The 18,196-nt window shown below is 41.8% G+C and overlaps 1 protein-coding gene across 3 annotated transcripts in view; it reads left to right on the forward strand.

Annotated features, from left to right (window-relative positions):
* LOC135550132 (histone-lysine N-methyltransferase 2B-like) overlaps window positions 1–18,196 on the forward strand; it is an 81,415-nt gene that overhangs the window by 47,707 nt on the left and 15,512 nt on the right. For 2 of the 3 annotated variants that reach the window (XR_010457074.1, XM_064980647.1), the window contains exons 20-28: window positions 888–964; window positions 3,425–3,609; window positions 3,843–3,943; window positions 6,909–7,043; window positions 7,413–7,571; window positions 7,712–7,829; window positions 17,154–17,232; window positions 17,486–17,643; window positions 17,895–18,053. Coding sequence is in view for 2 of the 3 variants with exons in the window: in XM_064980647.1 (XP_064836719.1) it covers window positions 888–964; window positions 3,425–3,609; window positions 3,843–3,943; window positions 6,909–7,043; window positions 7,413–7,571; window positions 7,712–7,829; window positions 17,154–17,232; window positions 17,486–17,643; window positions 17,895–18,053 (1,171 nt within the window). In the remaining variant the exon portion in view is untranslated. The remainder of the gene's footprint in view (window positions 1–887; window positions 965–3,424; window positions 3,610–3,842; window positions 3,944–6,908; window positions 7,044–7,412; window positions 7,572–7,711; window positions 7,830–17,153; window positions 17,233–17,485; window positions 17,644–17,894; window positions 18,054–18,196) is intronic. The other variant, XM_064980648.1, reaches the window with a different exon arrangement.

Here is an 18,196-nt window from a genome sequence, read left to right on the forward strand (position 1 = left end):
CACTCCTCAGTAAAAGGCACATGACAGCCTGCATGGAGTTTGCCAAAAGGCACCAAAAGGACTGACCGTGAGAAACAAGATTCTCTGGTCTTGTGAAACCAAGCTTCAACTCTTTGGCCTGAATGCAAAGGGTCACGTCTGGAGGAAACCTGGCGCCATCCCTTCGGTGAAGCATGGTGGTGGCAGCAGCATGGACTAGGAGACCAGTTAAGTACAGAGCAATCCTTGATGAAAACCTGCTCCAGAGCGCTCAGGACCTCCGACTGGGGCGAAGGTTCACCTTCCAACAGGGTAACAACCTTAAGTACACAGCCAATACAATGCAGGAGTGGCTTCGGGACAAGTCTCTGAATGTCCTGAATGTAGCCAGAGCCCGGACTTGAACCCGATTGAACATCTCTGGAGAGACCTGAAAATGGCTGTGCAGCGATGTTCCCCAGCCAACCTGACATGGCTTGAGAGGATCTGGGATAAATTCCTCAAATACAGGTGTGCCAAGCTTATAGTGTCATAACCAAGAAAGGGGGATACCTAGTCAGTTGTGCAACTGAGTGCATTCAACTGAAATGTGTCTTCTGCATTTAACTCAACCCCTCTCAATCAAAGAAGACTCAAGGCTGTAATCTCCGCCAAAGGTGCTTCAACAAAGTACTGAGTAAAGGGTCTGAATACTTATGTAAATGTGATATTTAAGTTTTTTAAATTATATATTTATTATTATTTTATTTTTTTAAATCGTTTTTGCTTTGTCATTATGGGGTATTTTGTATAGATTGGGGGACAAAACATTTGAATTAATTTTAGAATAATGCTTTAACGTAAGAAAATGTGGAAACAGTCAAGGTGTCTGAATACTCCCCGAATGCACTGTATCTATGTCCTTTCAGTTGCTGGAGGAGACTTTCAGTTGGTTTCATAGCCAGGATCAGAAAATGTGGGACCCAATCTCCAAAGAGTTCCCAAGGTAAATGGATACACTATGTGTAGACCATTTGACGGTGTATGTTATCGATTTTGACATTTGTTGTTCTTACTCACATTTCCACCAAGAAGACAAAAGGGAAAATCCCTGAACAAACCAACTTTGACAATAAATAGTTTTGCCTTCAGAAAGATAAAGCAGGCATAGAATACTTATTTTCGAAAAGCTAGCAAATAATACTTCAAAAAAAGTATCTCCTTGGCCTGAATGGAAAGCAAAGGCTAGCTTTTTCAAACAGAAATTTGCATCCTGTAGCACAAGCTACAAAAATTTCAGGGACACTGTAAAGTCCATTGAGAATAAGAGCACCTCCTCTCACTGCACTGAGACTAGGAAACACTGTCACCACCGATAAATCTACGATTATCGATAATTTCAAGAAGCATTTTTCTACGGCTGGCCTTGCTTTCCACCTGGCTACCCCTACACCTGTCAACAGCTCTGCACTCCCCACAGCAACTTGCCCAAGCCTCCCCCATTTCTCCTTCACCCAAATGCAGATAGCTGATGTTCTGAAAGAGGTGCAAAATCTGCACCCCTACAAATCAGCTGGGCTAGACAATCTGGACCCTCTCCTTCTAAAATGATCCGCCACAATTTTTGCAACCCCTATTACTAGCCTGCTCAACCTCTTTCCTATCGCCTGAGATCCCCAAATATTGGAAAGCTGCCGCGGTAATCCCCATCTTCAAAGGGGAAGACACTCTCGACCCAAACTGTTACAGACCTATATCTATTCTACCCTGCCTTTTCTAAGGTCTTCAAAAGCCAAGTTAACAAACAGATCACCAACCATTTCGAATCCCACCGTACCTTCTCCACTATGCAATCTGGTTTCCGAGCTGATCATGGGTGCACGTCAGCCAAGCTCAAGGTCCTTAACGATATAATAGACATCGACAAAAGACATTACTGTGCAGCCATATCCATCGACCTGGCCAAGGCTTCCGACTCTCAATCACCGCATTTTTATTGGCAGACTCAACAGCCTTGGTTTCTCAAATGACTGCCTCGCCTGGTTCACCAACTACTTCTATGATCGAGTTCAGTGTGTCAGATCGGAGGGCCTGTTGTCCGGACCTCTAGCAGTCTATGGGGATGCCACAGGGTTCAATTCTCGGGCCTACTCTTTTCTCTGTATACATCAATGATGTCGCGCTTGCAGCTGGTGATTCTCTGATCCACCTCTATGCAGACGACAATTCTGTATACTTCTGGCCCTTCTTTGGACACTGTGTTAACTAACCTGCAGACAAGTGTCAATGCCATACAACTCTCCTTCCGTGGCCTCCAACTGCTCTTAAATGCAAGTAAAACTAAATGCATGCTCTTCAACCGATCGCTGCCCGCCCGCCTTGCAAAAATCACTGAACGGTTCTGACTTAGAATATGTGGACAACTACAAATACCTAGGTGTCTGGTTAGACTGTAAACTCTCCTTCCAGACTCATATTAAGCATCTCCAATACATAATTAAATCTAGCTTCCTATTTCGCAATAAAGCATCCTTCACTCATGCTGCCAAACATACCCTCGTAAAACTGACTATCCTACCGATCCTTGACTTCGACGATGTCATTTACAAAACAGCCTCCAACATTCTACTTAGCAAATGGGATGCAGTCTATCACAGTGCCATCCAGTTCGTCACCAAGCCCCATATACGACCCACCACTGCGACCTGTATGCTCTCGTTGGCTGGCTCCCGCTTCATATTTGTCGCCAAACCAACTGGCTCCAGGTCATCTATAAGTCCATGCTAGGTAAAGCCCCGCCTTATCTCAGCTCACTGGTCACCACAGTAGCACCCACCCGTAGCACGCGCCCCAGCAGGTATATTTCACTGGTCCCCCCCAAAGCCAATTCCTCCTTTGACCGCCTTTCCTTCCAGTTCTCTGCTGCCAATAACTGGAACGAACTGCAAAAATCACTGACGCTGGAGACTCATACCTCCCTCACTAACTTTAAGCATCAGCTATCAGAGCAGCTTACAGATCATTGCACCTGTACATAGCCCATCTGTAAATAGCCCATCCAACTACCTCATCCCCATATTATTTATTTTATATTTTTCATTTTTTTCCTCCTTTGCACCCCCGTATCTCTACTTGCACATCTATCACTCGTGTTAATTTGCGAAATTGTAATTATTTTGCCACTACAGCCTATTTATTGCCCTACCTCTAATCTTACTTCATTTGCACACACTGTATATAAACTTTTCTATTGTGTTATTGACTGTACGTTTGTTTATTCCATGTGTAACTCTGTATTGTTTGTCACACTGCTTTGCTTTATCTTGGCCAGGTCGTATTTGTAAATGAGAACTTGTTCTCAACTGGCTTACCTGGTTAAATAAAGGTGAAATAAAATATACAAATAAATACATTTTCGAAAGGCTCTGTTGCTGAACAAGTTTCCCCCCCTTTTCTTCTGTCTCAGTGGTATGCTCCCTGAGGCTGTTCTTCCACCCTCTAAGGAGCACAGTTATGCACAGTGGCTGGAGAGGACATACCAAGTTACCAGGGGCTCAGGGTGCCTCCAGCAGGAGAACATCATCCCTTCCCTGTACTCAGTCACCACCCATCAGTCCCGGGCTCAGGAGAGCCTCACACACAAATCCCAAGGTATGGAGTCTTTGGCTGTGTCTCAACTAGGGGTTTCTGGTCATAGGCAAAGGGCTCTGGTCAATGGTAGTGCATTATATTACATATCTATCACTCCCTCTGTAAGCCTATGTTCTTTCTCAAAGCAGGCATGTAACCCCATTCACCGGCACAAGATTGATGGTGATCTAGCATTTTACTTCATCCTAACAATGTGACTCAATGATTAATGAATGTGTTTGGTCTAACTTGAGTAGGTACACATTGTGCTCTAACCGGGGCCCTGGAACTCGACTGGACCAAAGATGTGAGGCAGTGTGTACTCTGCCAACAATGTGGAGACGCCACACCCAACGTGAGTTTCCCTCCCCCCTCTGTACTGATCCCACACAGTAATTGTATTGATAAGGAGACGAGACACCATTGTGTTAGCTTCAGAAACATCTTTAGTAAAATAAAACCATAAATAGAGCATCATGGGTACTGTAGTACAGTGATTCTCAACTTCGGTCCTTGAGTATCTCAAACAGAATGTAACTTGATGAATATAACTACTGTTCCATGAAGAAGGGAAACGAGGTACAACACACTATGGGGGAGTTGTACTCTCGTTACTTCAGGTCGAAGGATCTTCAATCGACTGAAATCCACACCTTACTGGAAGCCCCACCTTCCCGAGGTGATAAGCGTGAGGCTCGGATTAATTCCTTCACTGAGCTCAGGAACGGGCAGTGTGGGGCGAAACAGTTGTATCTCGTTTCCCTCCTTCAGGGAACAGTAGTTATAGTCATAACGTTACATTCCCTTTCATTCAGTCAACTTCAGTACAACATACTATGGGGATATATAATCACGCCCCAAGCTGAGCCCAACAGATACTAAATTAAACTGCCCGTGGCAGACCATCCAGACCTGACCCCGCCAGATGCGGCAGTCTGGGAATCGTGCACACAGCGCGCAGCACACTGGGCTGAACTGGGAGCAGTGACAACCAAGCAATGAAACATCACAAAAGTATGTGGTGATGCCCAACTCACTGCAGCACAAATGTATCCTACACTCAACCATTTAAACTATGCCCAGCGAGCCTCCCGTCAAGTGCCATCTGAAGGGGCGGGACGCCACCATATGGACTGGGAGACTGGGGACTGGTTCATTGTTCTTTTTCATAGTTACCGGTGCCACAATCTTTCAACCAAGCTGGAGAAGGGACAGACAGCACTGATAAATGGACACATTCTGTGGCAACAGACGGGGTAATTGAATGTCATTTCCTAGAATGAAACCCATAACCTGTTTCACTAAGCACCTCATGGGGACTAGTGAGCTACAGGCTGGAATCAGCAATGAATCCCAGTGATGAGCCTTCTTGTGGACTGAGAGCGAATCGCCCAATGTATTACTCTCACCTTGGGGAGATTGATATACCACTTGAACCCTGTGAACACAAAGGAACTTGGGGTAACAGAGGAGCCTTTAAACATGGACAAGCTTCCAAGCTAAGTTGTGCTTCTACAGCCTGGATGAAGCCCTGCCCCTTATGGACACGGGGCTCCAGTAAATTCTGAAGTAGCACCCTGTTTTGATATTAACCAAACGTGGGGGGGCACTGACGTCACAGTAATATTTTTGTTGTGGGGCTCACCGGTCGATCAGACCCGTGCTAAGGCCCCTTGCTCTGCGGGTTACACGAGCCAAGTGCTCGGCGGCTGCTTCCTCATCTGAGGTGCCTGCATGCCCCGCTTCCTCCACTCCCTCAAACTCCAAGAATTTGAAATAGGATTGCCGTATCACTGGTGGAAAGCTAATAAGCTTTATTTGTCAGAAGTTATGCATGCTAACTGAATTTATCCATGCTAAGGCTTCTAGTTTAAGCTAGGCTAGCTAGCCTCTGACTGCAAGACAGTCAGTTTAGAATAACCAAGCAACTTAATGCTGGCTACGTACACTAAACAAGTGGGTTACCCAAGCAATTCCACCATTAGGAAGCTGGAATGGCTAAAATCAAATCTAAACTTATTTGTCTCAGACATGGTTAGCAGATGTTAATGCGAGGTGGCGAAATGCTTGTGCTTCTAGTTCTGACATTGCAGTAGTATCTAACAAGTAATCTAACAATACCCCAAAAACGACCTAATACACACACATCTAAAGGGGTGAATGAGAATATGTACATGTAAGTATATGGATGAGCGATGGCTGAACTGCATAGGCAAGGTGTAATAGATGGTATAAAATACAGTATACACATGTGATATAGGTAATGTAAGATATGTGAACATTATTGAAGTGTCATTATTTATAGTGCATTGTATAAAGTGACTAGTGATCCATTTATTAAAGTGGTCAGTGATTGGGTCTCAATGTAGGGAGCAGCCTCTCTGAGTTAGTGATTGTTATTTATGTAGGACTGGATCACTGATGTGGAACCCAGACTCTTGAGAAGAGGCAAGTGGTGCTTAACCAAGGCACACAGACAGAACCTGGTCATCCTCACTCTTCAAGTAGCCTCCTATAACTAGCAACAGAGCGCACAGGAGCCGGGAGAGGAAGTCATCTGAAACACCAAGCCCCAGCCATCCTCTAGTCTCGTACACAAACTGATTAGAGCGAGGGCAGCCTGAGCATGCGCCAAGACAACAAACATGGATAGCTATTAATTTATTGGGGACGTGGTGGCAAACCCGAACCCACCTTGTCGTTTTGGTCTCGTTACCTGTCTTATCTATTGCTGAAGCCAGGGCAAGCAATTAGAAGAATAACTCATTGTTTGTACTGTTCTCACAAGTTTCCTAATCATAAACTACAGCACACGACGTCCAGGGGGTGAGCACGCTCTACAACCTAAGACAAGTCTCATGTTCCGATTATTTGTTTAAGTACTGTGAAGAGTGGAATAATTGAAAGAATGAATCCGAGTCTCACGCTTATCACATGTGGAAGGAGTGGCTTCCAGCGAGCCCTGTATTTTATTGGCCTTGTCGGGCGTGATTGTAGATCCTACAACCGAAGTCGTGAGTGTGCGACTCCTCCATAGTGTGTTGTACCGAAGATGACTGACTGAAAGAGAATGCATTTTTGTTGTGGCCATACACCCGATTCAATTAGTGAACTAATCAACAAGCACATGACTAGTTGAGTTTGTTCTTCTATGCGGCTGAAACAAATAATTGATTCTGTTTGGGGTACTCAGGGATCGGAGTTGTGAAACACTTCTGTAGGACATTATACCCACAGTAATGGTATTAGCAGCTATTCAGACATCCCAGAATGTTGTCTCAGGTCCACTCTAAATCTGAATTTCCTTGTTTTTATTGAAGGACGCAGGCAGGCTGCTGTACCTGGGGCAGAACGAGTGGGCCCACGTCAACTGCTGCCTGTGGTCCGCTGAGGTGTACGAAGACAACGGAGCTCTACTCCAAGTACACAGTGCTGTCTCCAGGGGGCGCCACATGGTAAGAATGCATTGAACAACCATAGCTGCGCCTCAAATGGTACCCTGTTTCCTATAAAGTGCACTACTTTTGACCAGGGCCCATAGTGGGCTATGTAGAGAATATGGTGACATTTGGGACACATGTCAAAGCTGGAGTACATCCTTACCCAATAGACTTTGTATTCAGACATGGGTGTGCAGTTTCCTGTTTTTAACATTGCCATAAAATAATAGGAGCTTTATTGTTCCAAAGAGAGAATTGTTTTGTCATGTCTGCTATGCCCATTTTAGTTATAATGAGAATGTTTACTCTTCAGGGAGTTTTCTGCTAGTCGTTCTCATTCTGTTTTCTTTTCTCTTCTACTCATTGTACCGTTCTTCCCTACAGCGCTGTGAGCGTTGTGGCCAGGCAGGGGCGACTGTTGGCTGCTGTCTCTCATCCTGTCAAAGTAACTACCACTTCATGTGCGCCCGCGCCCGCAACTGTGTTTTCCAGGAGGACAGGAAGGTCTTCTGCTCCAGGCACCGCGACCTCGTCAGTGAGAAGGTGAACTTTTAGAAATGGGCTGATGCGCACACAAAGAAACCGTCATCTTTCCAACAGTGCGCACCACCACTTTCACTGTGACTTGTCACGGCATTCCAAACTTATGTCTCAGGATTTGCACTCTCGTTTCCACTCTCCAGATGGTGTCTGGGAATGGGTTTGAAGTTCTCCGGCGGGTCTACGTGGACTTCGAAGGGATCAGCCTCCGTAGGAAGTTTCTGACTGGCCTGGAGCCAGAGTCTATAAATATGACCATTGGTGAGTATGTGCACATCCCCAATGGCACCCTATTCCCTATGTAGTGCACTGCTTTTAACCCTTTACACTCGTGGGAATGAGCCTATATGGATAGGGCTACATTGAAATGTTTTTTTTTACAGAAGAAATATGGAAAGCATATGCATACCCTTGGAAGCAATTACAAGGGAACAGTTAGGAGATTATGAGGACACGGCAGTTCACCCGACACAAGACTGAGTCTAAACATTACACTGTGATTTTATGAACATTTTACATTTACTGTACTTTCCAATGCATTTGTTGAAATGAAATCTGAAAATACTCTGGATACATTCAGTAACATAAGAATAATATTGGAAAATTTTGGGTAGGTGCATCAATTATTTTTTTTAAATGCCAAAGGTTTGAGAGAGGTCAAACTGGTGTATCCAAGTGGCCACACAGTTCTCCAAAGTATGCACAGTAAGTCAATTCAATGCACTCAAAGAAGAGTCTCCCAACTGTAAGGTGCTTTTTTGAGCTCTCCTAGCTGTGCCATTGATGAACTAGAGCAAGCACACTTATAGTTGTTTTGAACACACACAGCCCTGCAACTCAATTTTAGGTAAATGTTCTTAATATTTTGTACACTCAGTGCATGTCACTTTACAATCCAAAATAGTAAACTTGACATATTGTATTGAGCAACTTGTCGACAAAGAAATAGCCCATTCCAAGCAAACTGTGGGACAGTTTTGAGACAATAGATCCCAAATTGATTTGATTTTAAATTCATACAACCAGTAGACTTAGGTTACATAAAAAATAAATATTCAAAAGCAAGGAGTTTGATGCAACAGATCAGACATTTTAGCCTAAAATGTGGATCAACTAAAATTTAATTATATGGCACATGTGCCCTGAATACAACAGGTGTAGACCTTAGAGAAATGCTTACTTACAATCCCTCAACCAATAATGCTTTAAGAAGTTAAATAAATAAATAAATGTGTTAACTTCTTATGGCTGCAGGGGCAGTATTGAGTAGCTTGGATGAATAAGGTGCCCAGAGTAAACGGCTTGCTCCTCAGTCCCAGTTGCTAATATATGCATATTATTATTAGTACATTTGGATAGAAAACACTGAAATTTCTAAAAACTGTTTGATGTCTGTGAGTATAACAGAACTCATATGGCAGGCAAAAACCTGAGAAAAAATCCAAACAGGAAGTGGGAAATCTGAGGTTTGTAGTTTTTGAACTCGGCCCTATCAAATACACAGTGGGATATGGTTCAAGTTGCACTTCCTACGGCTTCCACTAGATGTCAAGTCTTTAGAAACTTGAACGAGTCTTCTACTGTGATGTGGGACCGGATGAGAGCTCTTTGAGTCAGTGGTCTGACAGAGAGCCAGGTCCTGGTCACGTGCATTTCATATGATAGCAACCTGCGTTCCATGGCTTTTCTACAGACAATGGAATTCTCCGGTTGGAACATAATTGAAGATTTATGATAAAAACATACAAGAGATTGATTCTATACTTGGTTTGAAATGTTTCTACGACCTGTAATATAACTTTTTGAACTTTTCATCCGACGTTCGGCTGGACCTGCACGAGTGTTTCGATTTGTGTACTAAACGCCCTAACAAAAGTAGCTACTTGGACATAAATAATGGACATTATCAAACAAATCAAACATTTAATGTGGAACTGGGATTCCTGGGAGTGCATTCTGATGAAGATCATCAAAGGTAAGGGCATATTTATGTTATTTCTGATTTCTGTTGACTCCAACATGGCAGGATATTTTTTTTTTCTGAGCGCTGTTCTCAGATTATTGCATGGTTTGCTTTTTCCGAAATCTGACACAGCGGTTGCATTAAGGAGAGGTATATCTATATTTCAAACCATGTCTAACAATTGTTTTTTCATCAACATTTATGAGTATTTCTGTAAAATTGTGTTTCTGCAATATCACCGGATGTTTTTGGAACTAGTGAACGTATACAGATTTTTTATATAAATATGAACTTTATCAAACAAAACATACATGTATTGTGTAACATGAAGTCCTATAAGTGTCATCTGATGAAGATCATCAAAGGTTAGTTTTTAATTGTATCTCTATTTGTGCTTTTTGTGACTCCTCCTGACCTAACAATCGTTTGGTGCTTTCGCTGTAAAGCCTATTTGAAATCGGACACTGGTGGGATTAACAACAAGATTACCTTTTAAAACGGTATAACATACTGCTATGAGAAGTTTGTTCTCAATGTTCATAAACTGAACTTCAATTAAAATCCTCTGTCTGTTACTAAGAATTTGTAAGGTTCTTATTAAAATGAAAGTCAGAGGCCAGTCGACCGTAGTCGGCAAGGTTTATTTACGACAGCGCTGCTGTACATATACAAAGACATTCCTTTTATAACTTTCTTTTACCCTACACTCATACATACACATCAACATAGGAATATTCTCATGAGTCTCACCACAGTTTATTACTACTCAGCTGACAGTTCCAGTCTCCCCCAGATACGAGAGCTCCGGAGGGGCTCTCCCTGTCTTATCTAATCTCCCCAGAGTTACAGCCAGGTCGGTTCAAACATAGGTTAATGCACTTCTTTGTTCTCTTTCGACACACACATACATTAATTTCTTCCTAGGTCTATGCTACATAACCCCTTCCCAATGAACAAACATTATTTATCATTATAGAAAGACAGGGTAGAATTCTGTTATAATTCTACGTTAAATTTATACATGTATGTTTGAGATTTTAATTGAGATTTGTTTTGAATTTGGCGCCCGGCACTTTCACTGACTGTTGTCATATCTATCCCGTTAACGGGATTGCAGCCCAAAGTAAATAAAAATATAAAATATAATGTTTAACCTCTAGCATCGAGCAATCCCGTATCCGGGAGTGTAATCATAGCCTCAAGCTCATTAGCATAACGCAATGTTAACTATTCATGAAAATCGCAAATGAAATGAAATAAATATATTGGCTCACAAGCTTAGCCTTTTGTTAACGCTATCATCTCAGATTTTCAAAATATGCTTTTCAACCATAGTTACACAAGCATTTGTGTAAGAGTATTGATAGCTAGCATAGCATTAAACCTAGCATTCAGCAGGCAACATTTTCACAAAAACAAGAAAAGCATTCAAATAAAATAATTTCCTCCATGGATATAGTCTGACTTTGGCTAGACTGCTTTGAAGCAAGGTAAGACGTGCCTCATATCATATGTAATTAAACTTGTGTTTTAAATATTTAAGTGTATATAGTGCATTCGTAAAGTATTCAGGCCCCTTGAGTTTTTCTACATTTTGTTATGTTATGGCCTTATTCTAAAATTTATTAAATAATTGTTTTCCCTAATCTACAGACGCTACCCCATAATGACAAAGCAAAAACAGATTTTTTTTAAGTTCTTGCAAATGTATTCAATTTTTTTTTCAAGATACCATATTTACATATGTTTTCAGACCCTTTACTATGAGACTCGAAATTGAGCTCAGGTGCATCCTGTTTCCATTGATCATCCTTGAGGTGTTTCTACAACTGGAGTCCACTTGTGATGAATTCATTAATTTAATTGGACATGATTTGGAAAGCCACACATCTGTCTACATGAGGTCTCCATCATACTTAAATGGATGAAGTTTGGAACCACCATGACTCTTCCGAGAGCTGGCCGCCTGGCTAATCTAAACAATTGAGGGGGAAGGGCCTTGGTCAGGGAGGTGACCACGAACCCGATGGATGAACCCATCGAACCCGATGAATGAGCTCCGGAGTTCCTCTGTGGAGATGGGAGAATCTTCCAGAAGGGCAACCATCTCTGCAGCAATCAGGCCTTTATGGTAGAGTGACCAGATGGAAGCCACTTGTCAGTAAAAGGCACATGACAGCCCACTTGGAGTTTTCCAAAAGGTTCCTAAAGAACTCTTAGACCATGAGAAACGAGCTTCTTTGGTCTGATGAAACCAAGATTGAACCCTTTGGCCTGAATGCCAAGCACCACGTCTGGAGGAAACCTGGCATCATCCCTACGGTCAAACATGGTGGCAGCATCATTCTGTGGGGATGTTTTTCAGTGGCAGGGACTGGGAGACTAGTCAGAATCGAGGGGAAAGATGAACAGAGCAAAGTAAAGAGCGCGCCTTGATGAAAACCTGCTGCGGAGTGCTCAGGATCTCCGCCTGGGGTGAAGGTTCACCTTCCAACAGGACAACGACCCTAAGCACACAGCCAAGACGACGCAGGAGTGGCTACATAAGAAGTCTCTGAATATCGTTGAGCGGCCCAGCCAGAGCCTGGACTTGAACCTGGTCTAACATCTCTGGAGAGACATGAAAATAGCTGTGCAGCGACACTACCATTCCAACCTGACACAGCTTGAGAGGATCTACAGAGAAGAATGGGAGAAACTCTCCAAATACAGGTGTGCCAAGCTTGTAGCATCATACCCTAGAACACTCGAGGCTGTAATCGCTGCCAAAACAAAGTACCTAGTAAAGGGTCTGAATACTTATGGAAATGTGATCAGTTTTTTAATAGAATTACAAACATTTCTAAACCTGTTTTTGCTTTGTCATTATGGGGTATTGTGTGTCGATTTGAGGATACAAATTTTTTTAAATTCCATTTCTAATGAGGAGTCTGAATACTCTCCGTTTGTACTGTATTACCAGTAGTAGCCAAAATTTACCGTTAATTCTTATTTGGTTTATTCTCATGTTTGTTTGGTTAAGGTAATTTCTGTTAATGTATTCAATATATTATTATTATTATTATTATTATTATTAATTTACTGTTCTCATTGTCAGTGCACACGTTGTTTGCAGAGCTCACAACCTATGCTACTTGTGAGAATCAAGTTTTGTTTATTTCATTCAATTTACGAGTTTGGTCAATTTTTTTCATTGTTGTTTATTTGGAGCGCTCCTGTCAATGCTACAGGGCCTGTGCGCAAATGTAGGCCTAGAAATGTGCCCCTTTGGGGATATCTGATTTGTCTTAACTCTCCACCACTAATGAGCTGTGGAGCTTTTCAAAGTATTTTTTTTCTTTTCACATTGGTGCAATGAGTTTTTTTTTTTTTGTGAATGCGCTTGTTAAATCATCACCCGTTTGGAAGAGTAGGCTGTGATTCGATGATAAATCGATGCACTGCATTGATTATATGACACGCAGGACAAGCTAGATAAAATAGTAATATCATCAACCATGTGTAGTTAACTAAGTGATTATGTTAAGATTGATTGTTTTTTATAAGTTAAGTTTAAAGCTAGCTAGCAACTTAACTTGGCTCCTTGCTGCACTCGCGTAACAGGTTGTCAGCCTGCCATGCAATCTCCTCGTAGAGTGCAATGTAATCGGCGTCCAAAAAAGCCAATTACCGATTGTTATGAAAATTTGAAATCGGCCGTGCCGATTAATCGGTCGACCTCCAGTCTGTACTGAACTCACTGGCGCTGGAAACGTTGAGGGCCCCGAATATTTTTTACAATATTGCAAGTTTGCTAGCGTGAGTTTCGACAGGACAGAATTGACACAATGTTTCAAGTTCTTTGGCTTGGCATGACCGGTCTGCAATGTGGTTTATAGGATATTTTCTACCTGCAGGCTGCAATGTTTTTATTTGTTGGCTTTATGTAGGCTAGTTTTTACATGGTTAGCAATAAAGTTACTTTTAGATTTGCATCATATTCATTTAGATTTAGAACCACATGACAATGATGATTTTGAGATACAAAGACTATTATAAATGAAACTGTTACACGAACATGTGCATATGAAAATCATAACTGGCACTCAGATTGATAGAAATTGTAAGATAAATTGGGACTCCAATTGGAAAAGGTTGCCTACCCTTGGTGTAGCCTATTACCGGCAACTTCAAGAGCGAAATAGCAGAATCTGCGAAGGCCAGCAGCGGCAGGAGCAAGGTCTGAAAGTTTTTTTCCCCTTCTGATTAGGCTATCTTGATCTCTGGCTCCGAGATCTTAATGTGTCTTAATTATTTAATAAGAGATAATAATGGATTTTATTTAAACACAGGTGTCTTTTTTTTTTTTTTTTTTTAAATAGACGTTTTAAAAACTTCATCCAATTCATTGGTTGACTACTTTTGGTCGACCAATATATAAAAAAAATGTTGGACAGGCCTAATATGTTTTCAAAATGCGTACTGCCTCCAGCTCATTGCAAATGAGTGGCAGGTAACCTAGCGGTTAGTGTGTTGGGCCAGTAACCAAAAGGTTGCTAGAACAAATCCCTGAGCTGACAAGGTAAAAATCTGTTGTTCTGCCCCTGAACAAGGCAGTTAACCTGCTGTTCCTAGGCCGTCATTGTAAAATAAGAATTTGTTCTTTAACTAACTTGCCTAGTTAAATAAAGGTGCGTGACGCATTGATGAAGCCTACCTTCCTATTATGCATTTGCTGTTTGAGAAGTTTATCACACTTTCTGACAGATGTTCCACTCAAAGGCTCTGTATGCTTGACGCATGTGATAAATAAGATAAATATATAAATAAGATACATACTGTACTCATGCCAATTTAATTCCACTAAATCGTGCAAATTAACTAGGGATGCACGATAAATCTGTGAACTTATCTGAATCGGCCAATATTAGCTAAAAATGCCATCGTATCGGACCGATGTCTAGTTTAACGCTGATGGTAAAAACCGATGTCAAACTGTGCATACCTATATGACGTAGTTACATGACGTAATGACGCCACAAATTTTTCGCTCCACGTGCAACAAAGCATTCCGAACCTAGCCCACAATGTCTGCTGTGTGGATTAGAAAGAGTAAGAATATTTCAGTGAGACAATTCAAAGGCTTAATCCATTAAAGGCAAGATAATGGAATTCATTACCCTTGAAAATCAACCGTTCTCTATCGTGGGTGATGTTGGCTTTCGCCGACTGGTCGAGCACCGGTACACACTACCAAGTGCGCTATTTTTCAGATGTTACCCTACCGGAGTTACACAGTAATAGCGTCACGACATACATACTATGGAGCGCCGTTTGGGTCTTTGCATGTTACAGTAGCACTGTCAAAGCTGTACAAAAAAGTCAGCAAACACCGGCCACGAATGATGTGTTTGTAATACCGCGTTTGTAATATAGCATAATTTGTTCGACCACAACTTCTGGGGTAGCTAGCTTTAGCTTGGTAGCTAGCTAGCACCTATATAACCAGCCTGAAAACAATGACCAGTAGAACCTGCAGTCATTTTCATTATTCTTACAAGGATTTTTAAATAGTACTAGCTCGGCAGCAACTTGTTGTTGGCCTAATGAACTGAAGTTCAATTTCAAGAAAGTAAATAGCTTGCCAGTTATTTAACCCTGTTGCCCAAAGCTAACGTTTTTAGCAGCCAGCTAGCTTCATCTGGCTAGTGTGCCTCGACCGGACCGGGTTCAGTGTTTTGAAGCTAGCCACAATAAGGATTAGGCACAATAGTGGAATTTGCAGTTTGCCCTCAAAATAAAAGTATGCTGGTAAAGTTGTCTCGCGCACCTACGGTGTATGAACTCATTCAATTATTATGTGACGTGCAGTCATATTCAGGTCCTGATTGGTCAAGCAAGCTCATTTGACACGTCAAATAGTGTTATCCATTTTGACATGCAAAGACCCAAACAACGTTCCATAGAAATCCTGGTTGAGAATGAAACTAGTGAACAAATGAACCACAAAACAGCACAACCAGTATGTGAAAGAAATAGGTTTTGATTATGTTTTACTGGTAATGGGGACATATGCAAATGCCAGCAAAATAACCTTTTGATCAGTGTGTGTGTGTGTGTGACCTTTTAGTTAACTAGGCAGTCAGTTAAGAACAAATTCTTATTTTCAATGACTGCCTAGGAACAGTGGGTTAACTGCCTTGTTCAGGGGTAGAACGACATATTTGTACCTTGTCAGCTCGGGGGTTTGAACTTGCAACCTTCCGGTTACTAGTCCAACGCTCTAACCACTACGCTAGGATTATAAAATGGTTTTATGTCAGTCCAAATGTACACCTCACATTTCCATATCATAATATATAGCGTCAGCGTTTACGATCACAATGTTTGATGTAGAGTTAGAAGATGAGATGGCGTTATACCCTGGGTTGTCCTGAAAAGAATGAGCACGTTTGTTGAATTGTTTAAAAAAAAAATGGCACTCCATTCTGACTCCATTCTATGTGCACCATAATTACAATATGCTTCCCTGAATTTCCTAGTGAAAGCCTAACACTAAGGTCGTATTTTATAATTTAGCTAGTTATATCTGCAATAGAACAGGGTTTCAAATGATGCCCAGCTGACTCAGATTGTGAATTATAATGGACCATTTTACATTTGCATAAACAGCCATTGTGGGATGGCAGCAGTGTTTCCGTTAGCCATTAATAAACGGCTTTTGGCTGATAGAAAAGCCAATGAATAAAATTGGCTCGGCCAATTGTCTGGGAGAAGAAGAAAAATCACATTGTGAAATCATGCTTTTTTACCTATTCATTGACGAAATACCAGTTGATGGAAATATATTTGATTGGGCATGCATAAAAAAATAAATAAATCGGTCTATAGGTTCATTTTAGTGACTCACCATGACATTTGTGGCTGATACCGATATTTAAAATTTGAGTGGCCTTTTAAGCATTCTAGTACAGTTAAATAGTATACACACCAGGTCTAAGGCACTGCATCTCAGTGCAAGAGGTGTCACTACAGTCCCTGGTTCGAATCCAGGCTGTATCACATCCGGCTGTGATTGGGAGTCCCATAGGGCGGCGCACAATTGGCCCACCGTCGTCTGGGCCGTCATTGTAAATAAGAATTTGTTCTTAACTGCCTTGCCTAGTTAAATAAAGGTAAATAAATAACATTGAGCCCTCTTAATTTACAGCATCTCCCTCACTCAAACAACAAAACAATGCGCAAACCGTCTTGTCGCATTCGGTGCTCAGCTATCAGTCAAATCAAATACAGAGCTGTGAAGAGGAGACCGAGCTCTCATGTCATGTATATCATGTTACTTACTATACAGTCACTGCATTCCAAATTAGGCACTTATCAGTGTCCAAATCTGTGATTTTTCAACCCATATACGGGTACGAGTTTAATACTTTACAAAAAACCTAGGCACTGGTCAAAAAGTGCATTACACAGGCTTTGTCCCAAATGGCACCCTATTCCCTGTGTCGAGGGGCTTTTGATTTGGAAGGTGTGACCCATTTACTCTAAAGGTTTGGCCAGTAAGGGATTTGCAGTATTTTACCACCATCAATCATTTCCCTTTTTACTCGTGAAACCATCCATCTGTTTCCTTCTATATCCAGGTTCACTTCAGATCAACAGGCTGGGTGTGCTGACTGAACAATCAGCAAATGGCGCAAGGTTGTATCCTGTGGGCTACCAGTAAGTGACCAATAATCCTCTTGTGACCCAGACATCGACAGCAGTTAGATTCTTCTTGTTTTGAATAATCGATTTGTGAATAATGTAGTCAGGGTTGTCATTGTATTGTTATTATAAGATTGGCAGTATAAAACTGCAGGTATTTTGTTGGAGAACTTCCCTGGAGTTCGTTTTGAAATTATATTGGGTTGTTTATCTTTTACGTTACTCACCTTTTTGTCATTCTCCTCCCTCCCTGTGTTTCTCCGTCCAGGTGTTCTCGGCTGTACTGGAGCACAGTGGACCCTCGGCGGCGCTGTAAGTACACCTGTAATGTGACAGAGGTGTACCCTCCACTCCCAGAGAAGCCAGGGGAACCACATTGGTGGGAGCAGGAGGAGAACCGAACCATAGCCCACAGCTTCTACAAAGGTCAGCAAACCCACCTAACCTGCCCCTATCTGGTAGTAGGGTGGGCACTTCAATGGATAACCTCGAGGTCCCATACGTTATATTTGTTTGTTTATTTTCATTTGAAATAATTAAGGGGGATGTGTATAACAACATAATTAAGTACATTGGAATTGTACAATATTTGCTATTCAAAAGGGACAATTTACTAGAATCTACTAATTCTCAGAGTCTTCAAAATAAATCATGTTCCTTTTTTATTCCTTGACCAGAAATGGAAATTCCAGAGGCTGTGATGAGTCCTCTGCCCATTCAGGTATCTCCCAGCACCACCTCATCCCCCCTGAAACAGGAGCCTGGGGCCAAAACCCCTAGTTACTCACAAACCAGAAGACCAGCAGGAGGAACATCTCGACCTCTTCCCTCTCCAGGTAACATTGACATTGAGTTAGATATCGATACCAGTTTAATATCTAGTGTCAGTTAACAGGGATATATCTCTGCTTATTTGAGGAACATTTTTACTTACAATGAGTGATATGTGGTCTTGCCTAGTTCCCTTAAATTTAAAGCA

The sequence above is a fragment of the Oncorhynchus masou genome, chromosome 12 (assembly GCF_036934945.1).
Source record: "Oncorhynchus masou masou isolate Uvic2021 chromosome 12, UVic_Omas_1.1, whole genome shotgun sequence".
Taxonomy (NCBI): domain Eukaryota; kingdom Metazoa; phylum Chordata; class Actinopteri; order Salmoniformes; family Salmonidae; genus Oncorhynchus; species Oncorhynchus masou.